The sequence below is a fragment of the Strongylocentrotus purpuratus genome, unplaced genomic scaffold (genome assembly GCF_000002235.5).
Source record: "Strongylocentrotus purpuratus isolate Spur 01 unplaced genomic scaffold, Spur_5.0 spur5_contig_837, whole genome shotgun sequence".
Lineage (NCBI taxonomy): Eukaryota > Metazoa > Echinodermata > Echinoidea > Camarodonta > Strongylocentrotidae > Strongylocentrotus > Strongylocentrotus purpuratus.
In genome coordinates this window covers 182,914-204,239 of record NW_022145543.1, presented here as the reverse complement: position 1 = coordinate 204,239, position 21,326 = coordinate 182,914, and the positions used below count along the sequence as shown (strand labels likewise).

The 21,326-nt window shown below is 35.9% G+C and overlaps 1 protein-coding gene across 1 annotated transcript; it reads left to right on the top strand.

Moving 5' to 3' along the window:
- Nucleotides 1-4,127: 4,127 nt before the first annotated feature.
- LOC575640 (glycerophosphodiester phosphodiesterase 1) lies at nt 4,128-11,919 on the top strand. Its single transcript, XM_776026.4, has 6 exons — nt 4,128-4,698; nt 5,355-5,530; nt 6,558-6,669; nt 7,798-7,890; nt 8,954-9,168; nt 9,725-11,919. Exons 1-6 carry the CDS (start codon nt 4,381-4,383, stop codon nt 9,846-9,848), a joined length of 1,038 nt encoding a protein of 345 aa, XP_781119.2. The 5' UTR covers nt 4,128-4,380; the 3' UTR covers nt 9,849-11,919.
- Nucleotides 11,920-21,326: the final 9,407 nt, after the last annotated feature.

Here is a 21,326-nt window from a genome sequence, read left to right as displayed (position 1 = left end):
ATCTAATTACAATATGGTTATTAATATTAATATAGAAGGTTTCATATGACCTGCCCAATCTTTTATGATTAAATGAAAAAAAAAAAAACCTGCGTAAGCTAGATGACTTGTGGAAGTCATCCGGTAGACCAATAGTCCATGAGACTGATGAAAACCAACAGTCTGTGAGATTGACATTGTCTGTCTTATGAGCTTTCCATCATGTTGTCAGGTATTTAAAACCTTCCTGTTGAAGTAGTGGACTATTGATTTCGGGACTGTCGGTTTTGTGGGATGTAGCCGTGGAAGCAATTTACCAGAAACAAATAAAATGTAACCGTGCCATTAGGAATAACATATCTTTAACTTTGTCCATGTTCAAGTATTTCAAAATCTTTGAAATCATGTATTGCAAGGCATTATGCTGCATTCATATTGACAAGGTAACCCAGGCCTAACCTGGGTCAGATAATTTGGTCTGATGCAAGTGAGTTCAGTTGAAATAGTCAGTCTTGCGCAAAAGTAGTCCTGGCATCTGGCATTGTATGTGCATGTCTCTTGGTATAAAAGTGGATAAAATGACTGATCAACATTCCATACAAGTTCAAAAGATAAGTTTTCTGGCTATCATTCTGCTGTATTTTTATTTGTATGTTATAAACTGTTATTGGCCATTTCGTTGAATCTTTCGGCCTTGTTTGTATTATGCATGGATTGCTGTAATGTTATACAGATCAAGTCCACATAAGTTTAGTACAAGCATGAACTAGATTTATAAGCATTTTAGGTGAGCCATGTTAGTTTTGTTCTTCAGAGTACATGCAAAAAAATTAAATTTTCTCAATAACAAATATTGAAAATTAAAAAGTAGACCATTTGAAGTAAACTGCCTACTGTTCTTTTGGAAAAACCAGAATTTGGAAACAAGGGTGTCTGCAAATTCGTTATCTGCATCCAAGACCCTAAGCCAAAATACAAGGGCATAAGGGTGGAAAAACACATGTGCATAAAATATAACTTACACTGTCCATGTTTTTCTATGTATGAAATTGCTTTAAAATGACTGTTCCTTTGTTGTGTTGTGTGTGATGTACAGAAATAATTTCCTTGGAACTAATGTTGTTTAAAGTTTACAAATAAGTATGCCTGTAATTTGTTTTCTTTCTAAAGCATTGTTCTAAATGTACATAGGTTTTTTTAAAATCAAATTTATATTTATTTGATGTGAAGAGTTTCTATCAAACTATTTGTACATGCTTAATTTTTCATGCTTGAAGTTTTCTCTTTTTCATATATCGTGTTTGTTTTGATAGCCCATGCAGTGTAGAGGTTATATTTTGTAACTCGTCTGCTCTAATCCACTGATAAGTTGACACAATTATAAAGTTCTTTGTTCATTGTCTGCAAGTAGAGATTAAACACCGGTAATGGTATAATTGTTCTCAGGCTAATAGTAACAACTGATAATGATAGGGACGACAATCCTTCTCTAGCAATAATAGCCCTACCATGTGAGAACTGAGAAATCTTTTTCTCCTTGTGTGCTCCATTATTGGATATTCATTCTTATTGGTTATTTTGAATCGCGATTCACATTCTGAATTTGATCATTCCTCTGTTTGCTTTATGTAACGTACAATATTAGTCCAAAAGGAAATGTAAACACTACCCAATCCATCCTGACTACCATCATTTATCCACAAATATTCAGCCAGTTCTTCCTTTCACCTGGTTCCAGAGATCTAATCATCTTAATACAAAGTGTGCTATTAAATCCTTTGGTCTGACCATTTCCTTACAGATGATACAGAGTTGTCCTTGACTATTTCCAGCCAATGAATAAGATTGCCAGGCGTTCGTTTTTGTACAAGATGTAGGAGATGGATTCGGGAGTGACATGAGACGGATACATGGATAATAGAGTGAGGGAAAGAGAGAGATAGAGAGAGACAGACAGGCATAGAAAGAGAGAGAGACAGAGAGAGAGAGAGAGAAAGACAGAGAGAGAGAGAGAGAGACGGAGAGGGAGAAAAAGGGAGTGAAAGAGAGAGTGTCACCTGAATATCTTAATGACACACTCAAAATTTATACATCAGCTCGTATTACTTTTACTCAACATCTGGCAAATATAAATCAATTAATCCCCAATCCAGAATTGAAAAGAGTTTTCCGTTTTTATCCCACTTTCTATCAGAGAATTAAACCGTCTTGCCACTTTAAAATTAAAACATGTCTTCCCTCAGTAATATAACATGATTTACGTATTCTATGAGTTTTATGTTTCTTTTATGTTGTTTGTTAGCACTTTTTTTTAAGTGCTCCAAAATCATAAATATATTATTTTAGTTGTAGTATTTTTGTTATAATTCATTATTATTTCTAGGCCTATGTACACTTCCTCTTATAATCATTATTATCATCATCATCATCATCGAGACTGAAGAAAGTTGCAAGGAGAGAAAAAGTGAGAGATAGAGAAGTATTAGAGGAGAGATATCCTATAAGAGATAGAGGGATACAAGATTGAGGAGAGTGTAGAATTTAAGGCCTGTTTAATGCGATATAGAAACATAAATGAAAGAGAGAATCTGAAGAGACGAGGAAATACGTACATTGCACTTAAAGGTGCAGTTTTATACATATACTGGGAAAAGCAACAGTAACATATCCGGTCTAACAAGTCAACAGAATTATAGCAAGATCAAAGTTTTGATAGTCAGAACAGAAAAAATTTAAAAATCTTTCATTGTTGAAGTCAAAATTAGGAAGTAATTACTCTGTGGACTGTAAAGATTTTTCAAGATGTGCCTCAAATCAAACTTTCTGCCTGCTAATTAATTTCTTATTAGCTTCTTGGCGCATGCGCAATGCATACTTTACGGATCGAATTTAGCAGACGAGCTCAGCCGATCAGTTTGTTCTTCGATTGTTGTCGCTGTTTATATTGTTAGTTCATTCTCAACACTCATATTTTCTGCCAATTTTACGATTAAATATATATAAACGCAAATATATGACAAAAGGAAATGTTAACACTTCCCAATCCATCCTGACTACCATTATTTATCCACAAATATTCGGCCAGTTCTTCCTTTCACCTGGTTCCAGAGATCTAATCATCTTAATACAAAGCGTGCTATTAGTTTGGTCTGACCATTTCAGATGATACAGAGTTGTCCTTGACTAATTCCAGCCAATGAATAAGATTGCCAGGCATTCGTTTTTTTTTACAAGATGTAGGAGATGGATTCGGGAGTGACATGAGACGGAAACATGGATAATAGAGTGAGAGAAAGAGAGAGATAGAGAGAGAGAGAGAGAGACGGACAGAGAGAGAGAGAGAGACAGACAGACAGACAGAGATAGAGAGAGAGAGAGAGAGAGAGAGAGAGAGACGGAGAGGGAGAAAAAGGGAGTGAAATATGAGTTTTATGTTTCTCTTCACAAACTGTTATTTTGTTAGCACTTTTTTTTTGTTGTTATAATTCATTACTAGGCCTATGTACACTTCCTCTTATAATCATTATTATCATCATCATCATCGAGACTGAAGATAGATTGCAAGGAGGGAAAAAGTGAGAAATAGAGAAGTATTAGAGGAGAGATATCCTATAAGAGATAGAGGGATACAAGATTGAGGAGAGTGTAGAATTTAAGGCCTGTTTTTTTTTTTTTTTTTTTTTTTTTTTTTTTTTTTTTTTTAAATTTATTTATTCACGGTTAAAAACATAATACAATTGTGCCCGCATTCAGCAAAAGCTGTTTTTCAGCAGGGCCGTGATTACATACAACAGAAAATAAAATTATACGATATAGAAACATAAATGAAAGAGAGAATCTGAAGAGACGAGGAAATACGTACAGGTGCAGTTTTATACATATCACTGCATGATATACTGGGAAAAGCAACAGTAACATAGATCTATATCCGGTCTAACAAGTCAACAGAATTATAGCAAGATCAAAGTTTTGATAGTCAGAACAGAAACATTTTAAAAATCTCTCATTGTTGAAGTCAAAATTAGGAAGTAATTACTCTGTGGACTGAAAAGATTTTTCAAGATGTGCCTCAAATCAAACTTTCTGCCTGCTAATTAATTTCTTATTAGCTTCTTGGCGCATGCGCAATGCATACTTCACGGATCGAATTTAGCAGACAAGCTCAGCCGATCAGTTTGTTCTTCGATTGTTGTCGCTGTTTATATTGTTAGTTCATTCTCAACACTCATATTTTCCTGCCAATTTTACGATTAAATATATATAAACGAAAAAGCGTGTATATGTACAAAGGCTGGTAAATTACAAACTGAACTCGGTGGACTGCGTGTGAACTGCTACATCTATTCTTGCCGCAACAAAGGCGTAAGAAAGGCATCGCCATTCATCGGTGCGGTAATCACCATGGTCCCCGAAAGTTTGGGGCTCGCAGGTGCTGAAGTTGTGCTGGACTTCTTCTGCCAGAGCATTTGTTTCTCAGGATTCATCTTCGTCATATCATACTGCACATTTTGGTGGTTTCTACCATCACATGTCATCGTGGTACTCTCAGTCTTATCTGTGATAAGTGGAGTGGCATGTCTGCTGTATTTCAGGAAAAGGCGACCGGCTGATTCGCATCTGGAACGGTTTATGAAGCCGTCTGCATCCAGCAATGGTGTGATAGCTCACCGAGGAGGAGCGGCTGATGCACCAGAAAATACTCTCCTTGCTATTCAAGAGGTGATTCACTAATTTCACTGTATTTTTATTTATAATCAAGATCAGTTATCTTCTGATTCATTCTTGAAGTCTTCAAATCACTGTTTTTAATTTTGTGTGTTTTGTTGCTGGAATCGTAGCATTAAAAAAAAAAAGCTCTATCAAAATTTAATTATTCAATCGAACAAAATTATAATTTACAAAGTTTTGGGGACCGCCTAAATTGCCTTAAACAGCATAAAGTTTCAAGAGGTATTCTAAGAATCAATTCACTATAAGATGAATACAATTAAAGTAACGCCACATACGGGGGAACTAGAATGTAGCTATATCATGTGGATGGAGAATCTCAGAAATGTTGCATCTCAAACTAATTTACATGTAATTAGATTTAGGCCTATAAGTCAACTTTTAAAGAAAGATGAAAACATCTTTTCTAATGCAAAATCTGTCAAAGTATTCCAATGATAGACCTACTCTTCCACGGTCCACCACCAAATATTTACAGGTTTGTTTTTTGATTGATGATCATGATCATTATGTCAGATTGTGGGATCTTATTTGTTTATTATTTTTAGCTGTCTGCCATACATGTACATGTTAGGCTATATGTACATCCGCAAAAATTGGTCATTTAGTGAGTTTAACACAAAACCTTTTTCACTTTGTTATTTCAGGCAAAGAAGAATGGTGCTGATGGAGTTGAAGTTGATGTTGAGATCACCAAAGACGGAGTAGCCATCTTGATGCACGATGCTACCATTGATAGAACAACTGATGGGACTGGTTTCATCGGTCAGATGATGTGGGATGAAGTCAGTCAGCTCAATGCAGCAGCGAAATTCTCCTCCAGGTACATTTAAGCCATTCATCTTAATTTCATTTCATCTTTTTGAATTTTTTAAAGGTAGTTTTGATAGACTTAAATGTAAATACCAACTATTAAAATAGAAAGAAAATGAAAATTGTTTTTTGCATACATGAACATTTTTAGGATCATCTACCTATAAGTTTCTGTAACTTTTTGATGATCAAACCACTTCGTTATTTCCTTTAGTGTATTTTTCATTTTATTGGTTTATTTATGTTTGCAAGAAATATTTAATTTAACTCTTTGACTGTGGATGTTTTTATAAAAGTGGTGAATAAATTCCATTCAATTCAATTCAATACTTATACGTTGAGGCTCCAGGTGGGAGTACTCTTCTTCCATCCCCCTTTTTTGAGGGGGGGGGGGGATATTTTTTCCATGAGGTCATTTCTTTGTTTTCATTTGGTTATGTTTGTTTGTTTTGAATAAAACCCTATAAGGAAGCTTTTGCCTTTTACCATCTGTTGCTCCTCTGTAAAGATGAAAAAATTATTAAAAATGAGAAGAGTACTACATTGTTTGTTTACCCAATTTCCCAATTCTCAACTGTTCATTATTTAAGTAAAAGAACAGAAATCAAGTTTAAGAAGCAATTGATTGAAACATATGGACAGGACAAGTAGTGTATGATTACATGTGTTGACTATTACCTTATGGTGTAGTATCATAATACAGCAATGCTGTTATTATGTGTAGTAGTGGTCTACCAGCAATTTTCTATGCATTGTAAATGTAAATGTAATTATTTACTGGTTATTTTTTTGAGTGGAAGAAAGTGGTCATATTATGCATACATGTATATTCAATCTTAAACTGCCTGCCAAAAGCATATATTTGAAAGTGTCTGGTTGTGAATCGGATTAACCTGTCCAAGTACTTTTCTTCACACTTTTTCTTGCCCATATGGTCATCTACTAGTAGTCTATTTCTTCATTTGTTCCATTGCAAAATTTCTTCAAAATTTAAATACACACTGTAGCTTTATCCCTTTTCTCATCGCTCTTCCCAGTTCTCGATCCAAGATATCTTACGAAGCTGTCCCTACTCTGGATGAGGTGGTCCAGGAATGCTTGAATCTCAAACTGAGGATCTTCTTTGATGTTAAGGCATATTCCAAGCAAGTAAGTGTATTAGATTATTAGAAAGTGAATTGTGCCTGATTAAAGTCTTGCTTGCGTAAAGTGAATGGGTTTGTTCATGTACTTCAATATTCTTCATTTTGAGCTGCTTCAGAGAGGTTATTGTACAGCTTTACAACGGTTATTTTTCCAGACACATTTGAAGAAACAAGAAATCAACAGATAAATAAAACTTTTGGGAAGGCGATGGAATTTTATCACTGTTATACTAAGCTCTTTGGAAGCACATAGGGACCTTAAATAATGTGATACCGGTATGTGCTTTAAAAGAGCCGAATATTAAGTAGAATTCGTTTCAATGATTTGCTTTTTTTTTCTTTCTTCAATCACCTTTATTCATGCAAAAAATACCTAAGAGAAATGCAAAATAAGTCTAGGTTACATTTTTTAACATTGTTAGAAATGGAATATGCATGGGCTCAACAATATTAAAAGACAGTGATCATGGTCTTCTTTTTTAGGGGGGGGGGGGTTCCAATTAACAAATGAAATACATCCAACGAAAGTCAGTACACCCTTACTAAAAAGGTGAATATTTTAATGTAAATTTTGTAGAAAGGTGTCTTAAAAACACAAGCCTTAAAGCAATGACAGAGTTGGTATTTTCTGATACATTTATAAGTATGACATGCACGCTGTATTTGTTTAATAGACTAGTGTAGCACAATAACCAGTTTACATCAGCAAATTTAGTGTCTTTCAAAAGAATGCACTCAAAATGGTTCGGTACTGGCTGTATAAACAAAACTAATCTTTGAATGGTAAATTTTTAGGCTTCCTGGGAGAAGTTTCAATTGTTATAAAGAATTTTTTTAGCTTGCACCCAGTAGATAAAGATCGCATGCTCAATCTTGTCAGGAAAAAGTCAGGAGAGCTGAGGTATTTGTTTCAAGTTCATTGTTAATGCATGTGCTGTCAACCAGTGACGGCCTGGTGGTAGAGTTGCTACCCAGCAAGGAGTACCAGTAGATGGCAGGTTCAAATCCTGCGGGTTTCAAGATTTGTTCTCACTTGTTTCGATTACAAGACCGACCACATGATCTTTACTGGGTGCAAGCCAAAAAAATCTTTACAATGATTAAACTAATTATCTTCTTCATTTTTTCCCAGATGGTGGACGAGCTGATCAAGCTTTATCAGAAGTACCCTGGCCTGTATGATAACGGCATGATCTGCTCCTTCTTCCCAACTACAATATATAGGGTAAAATTTTTACTTCTTATATTCTTATTTAAGTTATTTTAACGTCCATCACCCACTCTTATCACCATTATCTTTTTTTCATGTCGCCGCCACCCAAAATATGTTCATGGGTTGTCCATCCGTCCTGCTTTTTTAACCGCAAAAACGCAAGAATCATTGAGCGGATTTAGGCTAACATATAAATGTGAATCAAGTTTTTGGATGAACTGATAAGATTTTAGTTGGAAAAGGTCAAAGTTAGTAGGGTCGTTTGGTGTTGAAAAATGCCAGAATATATCTTAATGCAATAATTTGAAAAGCGTTAAAGTAATAAAAAACAAACTTGGATGGAGTATGAATGAGCATACAAGGATGTACTGATTAGTCTTTGGTCGTAAAAGGTCAAAGGTTAAATGGTCATAAAAGTGTTGGAAAATGCCATTAAAGCATCACGTTACTGGAAAGTGTTAAAAATCCTAGAAAATATTAAATTACTGTGATAACTTACTAACAATTTAAACAATGTAGACCAAGCTTGGCTGAAATATCTATGAGCATTAACAGATTAAATGAAAATTTATTGTTTGTAAGGCCAGATGTTAAAGGTCACAGGATCATTTATCAGTGAAGAATACTGAAGATACATACCGATGGGGGAAAAGTAGAGATACAGTTGCATTCATCTTGTTATAATGTGATATCCTTTGCCCCTTTCTTTCAATAACACTTCGTGCCAGTTTTCAATATATCATGAAATAACAAGGTACTGTCGACATTTTCCCCGTCTATTTGCATGAATACTATTAAAATACATGTATTTTAAGTGAATTTAATTGAAACTCTTCCGTTTGAAGGTGAACAAAACTTGACAAAGGGATTCTGGCATCACTGACCAGCATGCCCTTGTCTCTAGTCAAGTTATGAAGAGATGGATTGGTTCACTCATTTGGTGGGAGCCATATTTACCTCTCATTTGTAAGGTCTGTCTTGTACTCTATCTGTTATCTTCATTTTCCTCCTTTATTTACCTCCTCTCTCTTGTATTCCACTTTCAATTATGACATATCTTTTCTTTCATTTGAAGGTGAGACAACTGGACAGTGAGATTTTAACCGCACTGACCACTGAGCCCTACTTCATATCTGGCCAGGTCATGAAGAGATGGACCGGACCACCCACCTGGTGGAAGCTACTGCCCTTTGCGATCATTGACAAGATCTTGGAGTGGAGTTTGCACAACTGGTTGTGGATCCTGTGTGGAAACTCTGCTATGCTGCTTCAGAAGGACACAATTTCACTGTAAGTGCATTTCATGGCTGTTACTATAGCAACAGCAGCTTGACCATATTCAAGTAGCATGTATGCTGCTATTATAAAACAGGTTCTAGAATTTAGGCAATCTAATTGGTTGAATTACAACATGTGGCAGGGCATCACTCTATCCTAACATGCCTATACTGTACAAAACAGTTCCCATCAAAAAGTGATAACCCACAGCTTAATGCAGGGCTAAGATGCGCCTATGCATATATCTGGCATTGATGAAATTTGAGACGTGTTGAAATGCACGCACTTCAAATGGCAAGGACATTAACTTAGTGAGAAAACTCTACCAGGTCAGAGCAAAGTATGTCATGAAGTGGTTAATTTTTTGTTTGATCATTTACAAATATTTAAATTCACTATTTTCTTTCATGTTTTTTCAATAGGTGTTCTTGAAACTTTCACTGATTATTTTCTTTTATTTGTCTGCTTCTATGAAAATTAGATTCAAACTCATATTTTACCTGCACTGTCCCTCGATCTCTATCTGTTTTCCCATTCTCTTTCTTTCTCTTTGTCTGTGCCCATGCAGGAATGTTATCCGGTACTGGTCAGCACGTGGTCTCACAGTAATACCTTGGACTGTCAACAAGAAGACGGATAAGGAGTTCCTTGCCTCACTGGATTGCCACTACATTACAGACTGCATCAAATAGGCAATCATTTCTATAATGCATTCGAAGTACAGGTTACTTTCAGCTGAAACCGCAAAAGACCTTTTTACTGTGATAACTTGAAAAGAATTGAAGCAATTCAAACCAAACTTGAATAAAGAATGGATGAACATGCAATGATTAACTGATCAAATTTTGGGAGTAAGAGGTCAAAGGTCACATTGTCATAAACATGTCAATTAAGTGTTTAAAAATACTAGACAATGTTTTCTTACATCAATAACTTGAATTGCATTGAGCAATATAGAGCATTTATTTGGGGCAATTCCTTGCAACGTATTCCATACAACATATGACATATATTCATATATCTTCATCCATGAATCACAAAATCTCTTGATTGACTATGACTAATGGTAGTGATCTGAGAAAGCATCATAAGTCAATGGTTATGTCAAGATATTTTTCCTTCCGGATGATATATGAGGAGGAAAACGACTTACCTATGTCCTATGGGAAATATTTCACATAATTACCCATTTGATGTATAAAAAGTATATCTTGTGTGTTACATTCTGCAGCCAAAAAATGTTCTGGTGATGCAAGTGAGATTGGATGTATTCCATTTTGAAGTTGGAAATTCGATCTTACCATAGAAATCTGGAGACTTTTGTTCACACGTGATGCAGTACACAAGAAGAAAAAAACGTTGAGGCAAAATGTATGATTAATTTTAGGTGGGGGGGGGGGGGGGCAGACAGTATGCGTGCAATGAGTAAAGGACCAAAGGGTAGTCACTGATCAGAATATTTATAAATGATGCAGAAATATATAATATATAAGACACACACTATACTGGAGCCATTTTATGTGGACATGGCCGTTTTGTACCACTTTAGATATGAACAATGTAGGCACCACAGAGTTTTAGACAAGTTTCATACGTATCTTGCCATGTTAGGCTGTTCAATTTTCATCATTAATACAAGTTCTATTGTCACTAAATACATGTCGATATCAAGAGTAATATAATGCAATTCCTATTGTTACATTGACTCCAAATAATCTTCAGTGCTTCCCTTAGACTTTTCGCTTGACTTGTTAGGATAATTTTCATATTGAAAGAACAAATTTTGTCCAGAACTATGAATATATTTGTCCTTGTGAGTAACAAAGAATTTTGTTTGTACATCCAAATCGTATTCTTCTTTTATATAGAGGGAAAGTCGATCTGTGTGTGTAAAACAAAGAATCATACTTATATATACATACATATGTACATATATGTTAATCTTTTGCCAGTACTGACTGGTTATATATTGGTAAAGGTATATAAGAATAATTTATTAATTTATGCTATCCATGTAAAGTACTTGGAGAGAAAATATCAAATGTGGAATTGTCTGTTTGTTGGATTTATTATTCTCTAACTGGTACATGTATGTACACTTAAAGATTCCATGCTTGAATATATGGCAATAATATATTTTGTATGATATTTTAACATGAACCTCACAAAGTAATTGTACTTTTTTTTTTTACCTCTTACCATAAGCGTGTACAGAGAGCAAAAGGTATGATTGTTGGTGATAAAGCCTGGTGAGTTAAAAGTGTAGTGTAATCTGATTGACATTTTGAGGTATATTTAGCTAATGAAAGGTAGTAGAGGTATTTACTAGCTCTTATCGAATGTAATATTTTGTTAACTGTTATGTTTTACTGATTAATTTTTGTACTCTATTGATTCTCCACTGTTTGCCTTCTATTCCTTTTTAAGGGTTGAATATGTGTGTCTTTTCAATTTGGATTGATACGGTGGAACCTCATTTTAAAGAGCTTTGATGTATCTGTTCTAACAAGGTGATTTTGCTGGTCCCAGCTCTTTATATTCTTTTGCTTTTTACCCTGATATAACAAGGTAATTTCCTTGGTCCCAAGGACCTCGTTATAACAAGTTTCCACTGTAGTTTAAATATGCCCTTCAACCCATGTCTACATGTAAGTTACTTTCTGTCGTTATAAAATATTGAATGTAGATCTCGTTGAAACTTTCTTTTTCTCTCTCATTTTGTCATCGCACTATCTCTCTCTCTCACTCTTCCATCGCCCTCTCTCTTATTTCTCTCTCTCTCTCTCTCTCTCTTTCCCTCTTTCTCTCATGAGCTCATCGTTCTCTCTCTTTCTCTCTACCTCTATTCCTCCCTCTCTCTCTATCTCTCTCTCTCTTTTCTCTTTCTTTTACTGTTGCATAACAACATCCCTAGTGATTCATCTTATAATGTACTGACTTGTTATGCTTTCAAATTGTTAAGATTAATGTATATTTGTGCAAGTTCAATTGCAATTTTACCCCTCTTTTTATTGTTAATCGATATGCAATTATACTTGCAGGCTGGTATGTGTCATTTTTAATTAACCATTTTAGATTCAATTCACCATAATGATATGGTTCTACCCAACTACCGGTAAGCCATGTATGTTAGAATATGGACTTGAGGAGTTTCCATTGACATTGTAGATCCCGTACGATTACAAAACTGAATGAAACACCTTACAATTACTATGCCTCAGTACGAAAGTGAAAAAGAAGAAGTCATATTTTTGAAATTTTTAGGTTCTTTCCATGCCTTGCTTCATTTTGTTTATTTACTTACTCCAGAATAACAGTAATGTGTACATGATGAAGAGATTGACAATTGGCATTCCACATTAAAACTAGTTAATATAAAATCCCACCCAGAAAACCAGGGCATCGCCTTTAATAATGAGTTGCGATTGGTTCAGAATGACTACGTATGTCCTCCAATCAATCACAAATCTACACACTCTTATGCATGATTGTAATATGACAGTTGTGATGATTTTTAATCAATAATAACAGAAATAACAGATTTTATTTTTATCCATGTTTATGACGAGCGGCTTGAGACGTACGTCTTTGGCAATAACTGGCATTTGGGTAGTAAAGTACACATTTGTATGAATATGTTAATAGCACTCATAGGATATTTAATGTAGTAATAATGTAATGAAGGAACAGTGTCAGTATTTGTTATTTATGATGCTAGTCAACAGGTGCACCTTTTTTATCCTGTTGTTTTTGTGTTTATGAAATGAACCACACATTTTAGGACTAATTCTTTAAACCAATTTCTACCTAAATTTTTATTGAAAACACAGTATGGTGCAACTTATGTAAACATGTATATCCAGAATGAACCAAATTTCTCTTTAACAAGAAAGGGGTTACTACAACGGTCAACATTGTTGCTTGATGAGACATATGCTCACTGATCTCCTTACTTTATTTCTGTTACTTCAATTATTTACATTGTTATGGCAGTGATACAAAGATATAAATGACAGCAAGAAGGAGCATGCTGGGGAAAAAAATGAGTGTGTAAGGACAAGAAAATATGAATGTTTGTTTGCTTGGCATTATTTCTTAGGATTGTTTTGAAATTATTCTGTGATATGTTTAAACAAATTTTATGTGCCCCTATACCATATCTGCTAAATAATTTGCTGAAAATCAAACCGAAAGATTGCAGTTCCTATTCCGAGTGTTTCTTAACCACACCTGCATGTACAGGAGGTAATTTACCTTTTCACAGTTTTTTAAACTTTATCTTAGCATGTTGGAATTGACAAAATTGTTGTGATGTAAATAAAGATTGCATCTATATATTACATTTGGTAAATTCGTTATCATTATTGTGAAACGCCAAATCTGTACATTAATGTGTATGACAGATTCGTTGGTTCATAAAACTGCCACGAATTATGAAGAGTAGGTTTATCAATGTTTTAAAGATTGAATAGAGAGCCAACAGGGCCGATCTACACAGAAGTGTCCTAGCTTTTAAATACAGTTAACTCTGCATAAGTCAAATCTGTTTGAACCTTCACAAAAACACATCTTGACTCATGCAAAATTTGACTTAAGAAGTGTAAATGATACAAAGTTTGGAATAGTTTGATCCAAACTAATTATTTCACTGAGGAAAAATTTGACTAAGTCACTAATCACTTATAAAAAAGTCGAGTCATGCAGACTAAACTGAATTTGGATATACATTAAACAACAATGTACATTTTTAAAGAAAGGGACAACCTCTTGTGGACCAGCAAAATGAGTGATTTCTAGAAGAATGGAGAAGTCAATGAAGTTGTGTGGCTAGCATTCTGGCCTATAACTGGAAGTACACACAATTTTATGCCAGGTTTTATGCCGGCCAGATACTGCAGTTTAAGTTCTTCTGCTGTAAGACTCTAGTTTAAAAAACATGGTTTCTTTAATTTGATCCATTGCTCTCATAATTTCAAATGTACTGCACTAACTTCAGGCCAGATTTGAACCCATGCTAAGTTTCATGAGTTAGTCCATTATTAGATCCATATGAGACACAGGCATCATTAATTCCATTCACAAGGAGTAGGTTCAAATCCCACCGCTGCCACCATTTAAAAGATATTGGCAGATATTATTGAAAGGAGATTAACTGCAGGCCAGGTTTAATCCACCACAATGTAGGTTGAGTTACTCCACTGTTGGACCTCATTGGACATATTTGCAGTCTTCCATTTCGGCCACGTTCTGCTAAAGTTATTTCAATAGCATGGGTTCAAATCCCAATGCTGCTCTATTGTAAAATGTGTTAAAGTCAAGTGTTCTTGTGAGCGGATTAATTATATTCTAGGTTGAATACCCTGATAAACATTCTAAAAGGGTTCAGTTAGTCCCTTGATTTATGTAAAGCTCAGAATCATGTGTCAATCTGTAATCAAACAATGATCATCTCATAAAATATTTGACTTATAAATTGTATTAATTTCATGCTAGAATAAGTTTTTGGTCGTGGTTTCTTCATTGCAGGCGCGGATCCAGGATTTCTTAGGGGAGGGGGCCCAACTTTTTTTATTTTTTGCTCCCGAAAATTTGAAAATCGCCCCGGTCGAAAAGTCGCTCAGTGGGAGGGGGGGGGGGTAGCGAGCATATTCTTTTTTTGGTCCCCCCCCCCCCCCCCCCCCCTGGATCCGCCACTGCTTCATTGTGTGTATTAATTACATTGAATTGACACGATGCATTCCATTATTCACCTGACTCTTCAAGGCTGGTCTAATGCAGTCAGTATTGAAGAATACAATCCAAGGGGTGGATCATGATACTGGGTGTAGTCGTTAGGTACGTCCAGGTGGATTCAGAAATGCAAGACAACAAATCATATTCAGAGTACTATTTGATTGAGATGTAGGAGCTAAATTTATTAAGAAATTTGCAATTCATTATTGGTGTACAAGCTCTTCTTGGTGAAGTGTGGTCATGTGCAACATACCATCATCGACATGAAATGTAGTAAATTCAATCAATTAATTAACAGTGCCTATTAGTCCACATATATATGTTTGAATAAAGAAATACGTGTAGTAAGTGCATGACAACAAAAAAACTCTGAAAAGGACCATCGAGCTGAAGGATAGACTCATGCCTAAAAGAGAAGTCCTTAAAAAGTACAAGCCTATTACAAGGATTGTCATTTAAAATCACCGATGTCATTTTCTACTTGTGCATAGTGAGCCTAACGTGGGTTTAAAGAGTTGTGGCATGACACCGAAAGTGCTGTCTACAGGAGCGGCGATCGTCCCCCGGAAAAATTGAAAAAGTGCCCCCAAAATGTATAGCAAATACTGACTAAAGACTGCACCACACTTTAAGGCTTTGGAGGGCCCAAGACTGCAGCTATTAGACTAACAAAATACACAAATCTTTTCACTCGGTCGCTACGCTCCCTCGCACAATATCCTTCAAAATGTACAAGTAGATATCGCATTTCTCCCCCCCCCCCCCGCGTCGTGAGAAAAAAAAAAATCGCCGCCACTGGCTGTCTATATATAGCACTCTGTACCCTAGCTGTGTATATGACACTAATACATTTTATTTGGTTTTGAAAGTCTCTCCCCGGCTTGCCCGCTTCTAATTATGTAACTGAATTAAATTGTTATGCTTTGAATGGTACTTTTTCGCTGGTCGTATAAAGTTGCTAAAGAAAAGTTGTGACAGAATCTTGATATCAAGTTTGAAGGAAAAAAAAGGATCAATTTACGGGGTGGGAGAACGCCTTCCTTATCTCTATCGCTTCTCCACATTTGTGACTTTTCGTTCAAATTTAGTTATAATACACTTTAACGATCGAACTGCTGATTTGTTAGTGTTGATAACTTAATCCCTTAATCCCTGGGAAATTTGGATAAACTAAACAAATAGATAGTACTCTCAAATAATTAATTGATTTTCATTGATTTTAAATGAATAGGGAAAGTTTTGAATCTAACACATTCAATTATATATTTTACATACCATGTGCAGATACATAATATTCTTCCCCTGTCTAGATAGGATGACATCAATTTGAAAATACCGAACAATGTTTCAGAACATAATGATGTCATCACATAGCACATATATAAGAGTCATTTGGAAACCATATTTATGATGGTGTAGAGATAGGGATTGAGAGATGAATTAATAGGCATGACGAAGACCACCAACCAGGCGTAGATGTCCGGTGTTACGTTGACCCCGAGGGTCTGGACTAGGATACCAAGGATGATGATTGGCATCCAACAGAAAAGGTCAGTGCCGACGATCAGCAGCATCCTCAGCGCCATCTTGATCTCCTTGGCTGATTGGCTGGTTTGACCGACTTCAGCGCGGACAAAACGGGCCTTGATGAAAATGGCAATGTACGAGAGAAAAATGACAACGAAACCACATAGATTGATACCAAGGAAAAGAACAATGGAGTACTTCCATGTTGATACGGTTGAGCCAGCGATCGTGGTGGAATAGGGTATGCCATACTGATTCGATGTCCAGGTGTCGTCCTCTTCGCGGATATCCGTAGACTTTCGAATGAAAGGGAGTCCGACGCATACGTCACTGAGACCATAGGCATCTGGATTGAGGTTATTCAGCAATACACCTCCCACGCTGAGTAGTACAGATGCTAGCCATATAACTCCGATTGTAACGCGGGTAGACACAACGCCCAAACGCCAGTTGCTGAACGGGAACACGACACAAATGAAGCGGTCAAGACTGAGGAGGACGAGCAAGAACACGGACGTCTCACTGCTTAGAACAGAGATGAACCCTGCGATCTGACAAGTAGTGCTGGCCCTCCACTCCTCAGCACGACCCTCCCAGAAGTAAGACTCTCCATATCCATCACGGCGAGGAGCACCATGTAGATACCCATCAAGAGATCAGACACGGCCAGGTTGGTGATGATCATGGCCTGAATCTTGGCTACCCTGGTCGTAGGTGTACTCCTCAACCTGAAGACCAAGACGAAGGTGTTCCCAAGTAAGGCACTTATCCCTAGGATCCACATGAAAATCTTGATGGTAAAGTTCTGGAGGAAGGTCTTGCGGCAGGTGAAGAGAGGATGAGTAGGGCGCTCATTAACACAGTTTACACTGGCCGGCGCCAGACAGCAGAAACGTGAATCGTAGACATACCTGGTGGAAATATTGAACATGGGATTTTAAAATGTGGATGAAAAATGAGAGATATCTTCAGGATAAAAACTAATTTGTATGTGGCGCCATGACGAGTCTAGAGGCATGAAACAAAAGGAGAACCGAAACCCAGTAACAAAATGAACCTGACCCATTAATATGATATCTTTTTAACCTATATTTTGGACAAGCGTGAAATAACGATGTTCAGGTACTTGAAATCGGGTAAAGTGCCTATGATAAAATTGTATACTATCTAAATGATTTTCTCCGTCTGTTATATGTTTAGAGTAGATGTTGGTTGCCCTCCTTTATGACTCACGCGGTACGTATTTTCTTTTTTTATCGGGTAATTTTGACATATTGAAGCCCTTGAAAATGTTATCTTACGAAAAGAAACTATATGTACATTCACAAAATAGGAATTTTACGAATCAAAATAAGTTTTCGTTTTAACATGTATTTTCATTTCATAAATTCTACAGTATAATTTAGCCTTCATATGCTGCTGATGTAAAGTTTTAGTGCAATCAATACCATTTCAATTCATTTAAATTTAATCATAAAAGATCCGTAGAAATAAATGTGCACGACGGAATTTCATTTTCTTGTCAAAAGCCGATCCAAATGCAAACCCCTTATTAGATAGAGAGCGAGAGAGAGAGAGAGAGAGAGAGGGAGAGAGAAATATGACCCGAATGAAGAAGACAAAACAAAATGTTGACTTACACAGCAGATAAACTGTCCAGGCCTTCAAAGATCTCAGGATAAAGTGGAATAGGTTTGGGGCTCAAGGATGTAATGACTCTGTGTTATTAAACGATAAGTAAAAAGAAAAAAATCTCAAAATATGACTTGAGGCAAAAACCGTTACAGCACATGTTTTATTGTCTGTTTACCGCCAGAAAGGTATTAACTCATACAACTTTTCACAAAGTTAACGCCCTTCTGACTATATTAGTTAGTTATATTTTTTTGTTTCTACCTTACCCTAATCTGCTGAAATCAGCCATTAACCTTTTATACTAATTATCACACCATATATACGCCCAATGGGGAAGGGTAAATTAATTGCCACATCAATGCGAGTCTTGACAAAATAATAATTAGCTATCAAGGACGCGTGGACATAGGATTCCTCTTATATTTTATCCACACATCCTTCACCACCCAAAGGTATTCTCCCATGAGTACTAGCATGAGTTTATTGACTTTCACAACCAAAATTATCCACGATTAACTCATTACAGGACAGGACAGACACGTTACGGCCCCCTTGAGAGTAAGATTTACAGGTAAATTCTTAATTTTAACCAAATTTCTATCATATAATTTCATGATGGTTGAAATGTGACTTACTGCAATTTCTTACAAACATTTGTTTACAGTTATTGTTCCATGGTTCACAAAAGAGAAGTCAAAACTCAAGCTACAATTTTAAATACTTACAAGCCTGTTACTTTGGAGAGATTTTTAAAAGTTCCCGGTGCAATGTATTCTATCAGACTCTCGCCAAGATTCCTGATGAAAAAAGGGGAACAAAATATATCTAGTTTTCAATAAAATAAATCGGTTACATGGACTTTCTAAAATTCAACAAGGCAACAAGGCAATTTCAATAGCTTGATGCGTCACCAATTGAAATCTGCGGTCATGACCATGACGTACGTATTACGTAATCTGAACATGATTTCTATGGGATGTACAATAGGGTAATGAAATTGCTCTTTAGTTGATTTTTCGAAAATAGTTGCAGTCGTGTTTTCTTAAAAACGCGCACAGAAGAAATGTTCGTTCTTTACAGTGACTACAACTTATTTTCTGTTTTTTGACGATTTTAATAACACGTTACCAACTACTTTCGTAAAAGAAATACCATTTGTATACCCCGTACATCCGGATAATTACCCCACCCCCCGAAAAATTAACCCCTATGACATTTACCCCCTGGATAATTACCTCCCGACGACAATATCCCCCGAGAAAGACAACAAATCTGCTCTCAAAACCAACTTATTATCCGGGTGGACTTTTCCCTTAAGTGAACAGGGGAGAAATTTTAGGGAGGGGGTTACTGTCTTCGGGTGTGGTTGTCCTTGGTTGTTGCAGGGGAATTGTCCTAGGGTGTTATTTCGGGAGTGGAGGTATTTTTCCTGGAGTTATTTTCCGGGTGTAATTTTCCTGGGGTTGGGTGTTTTCGGGGGGGGGGGGAGGGGGATTTTCCGGAGGTTAATTCTCTGGGGGTGATTGTCCAGGGGGTAATTGTCCTGATACGATGTCAATGTATTGTTGGCACATTTAAAAAGATGATGTACAGGGTTATTTAAATTTCCCTCAGTTGAATTTATAAGAAAACAATTGCGATCGTGTTAAATGTTAAATATAGAAAGTCTCCGAGAATTACGGATGCATTTACCAATAATAAAAACAAAAATCATTATATATAGTCATTAAGGCGTCAGTTCATCGTGTAAAATTGATTATAATTGGAGAAAAAGAATGGCGCGCGACAAAGCTATACCATTTCAATGAAAAGGACTTACGCCCGTAGCAATTCTTGTTCGATCCCGTAGAACAGAGAAGCGTTTATTGATGTTAATTGGTTCCCCTTCAAGATTCTAAAAACGATAACAAGTGGTTCGTGACGGTTGTGATGATTATTATATAACATTATAATAATGCATACATAAAAAGCACATATTTTCATTTAAGTCTACAAAACTGTTTTAAAGTGTTGGCTAATGAATAACAAATTTCTTTGTTTCGTTATATTTAAAAAAAAAATACAAACGACAAAAAAAATGGCATTACATGTATTAATTTTTTCTCACTAAAGTCATTCAGTAGATTTAGCCGTCCCGTGTTAGATGGTACTCAACTGCACTAGTTATGGAAAATACCTTTTAAGGATTTACAGCATTTCAGGAAATAGTGCATCTTTAAAATAATAATGTAAAGATTTAGGTAACAGGAAAGAAAGAGTCTAATGAACTCTCAGGGTAATATACTCTCAATATAAAATAATCACATTGAAGGTAGTAAATCAGTCGCGTTCTTAAAATAGAAAAATCGTTCTGAGCCTAAAATATAAAAAGAAAACATAAAGTAACATAAAGGGTAACAAGAAATACAGAGTTAGTCAGATATTTTGCGGATTGTACCTGTCGTAGTGAATCTAAAAACGTATAAATATTGGTCATCGAATCCAAGATGACGGGGGCAGCCCTGTGTTTTATAGTTCTCTTGGTGTTATAAATGGGTTAGAATTTGTCTACTTACAATCTCGTAAATGAATTTCCGATATCTTTAAATGTCCCAGGGCGAAAATCCGTAATCGAGTTGTTCTTCAGGTTACTGTAGAAAAGAATGGAAGCTAAGTTAAAACTGGAACTCGAGTCAGCTATATAAATTATCTGGTCTAAAAATCCTGGACTGTTATCGTTAAACAGGGTTAAATGGACAAATGTTAATAGTAAAATTATGATTTCATTTAATCCGAGAGACTACAAAATTATGAAATAATCATGATACGTGATTTAAAGAAAGAGCTAGGAACAGAATGTTTAAGGAAAATCCCATCGCAATAATATGTGATGGAGAATGGGAAAAAAGAGAATGGGGGAATTAGAGCGTGCAACATACTAGCAACACCATGATGAAAAGAATAACAAATATGAAAGGAAAAGGGCCTTTGGTAAATCTAGTATCTCCTCTAATGTCTCTTTATATGATGCATTATATGGAATGGATCTGAATTAATAAAAAAAGAGACTAGTATTCTTTACAATATCAAGGAAGCATAAAATGAGAGTCCTATACGTCGTACATTGCAAAGAGATTTCGTAAATCTTGAAAGCACCCGTCTTCGAATCGAGTCACATGGTTGGACGTCAAAGTTCTGAAACAAATCACAACATTATAATACAAATACTCCGAAAATATGCTGTATACATATATGCCACCAATTATACCATTGTTCTCGCCATTTAGCCAGGGGCG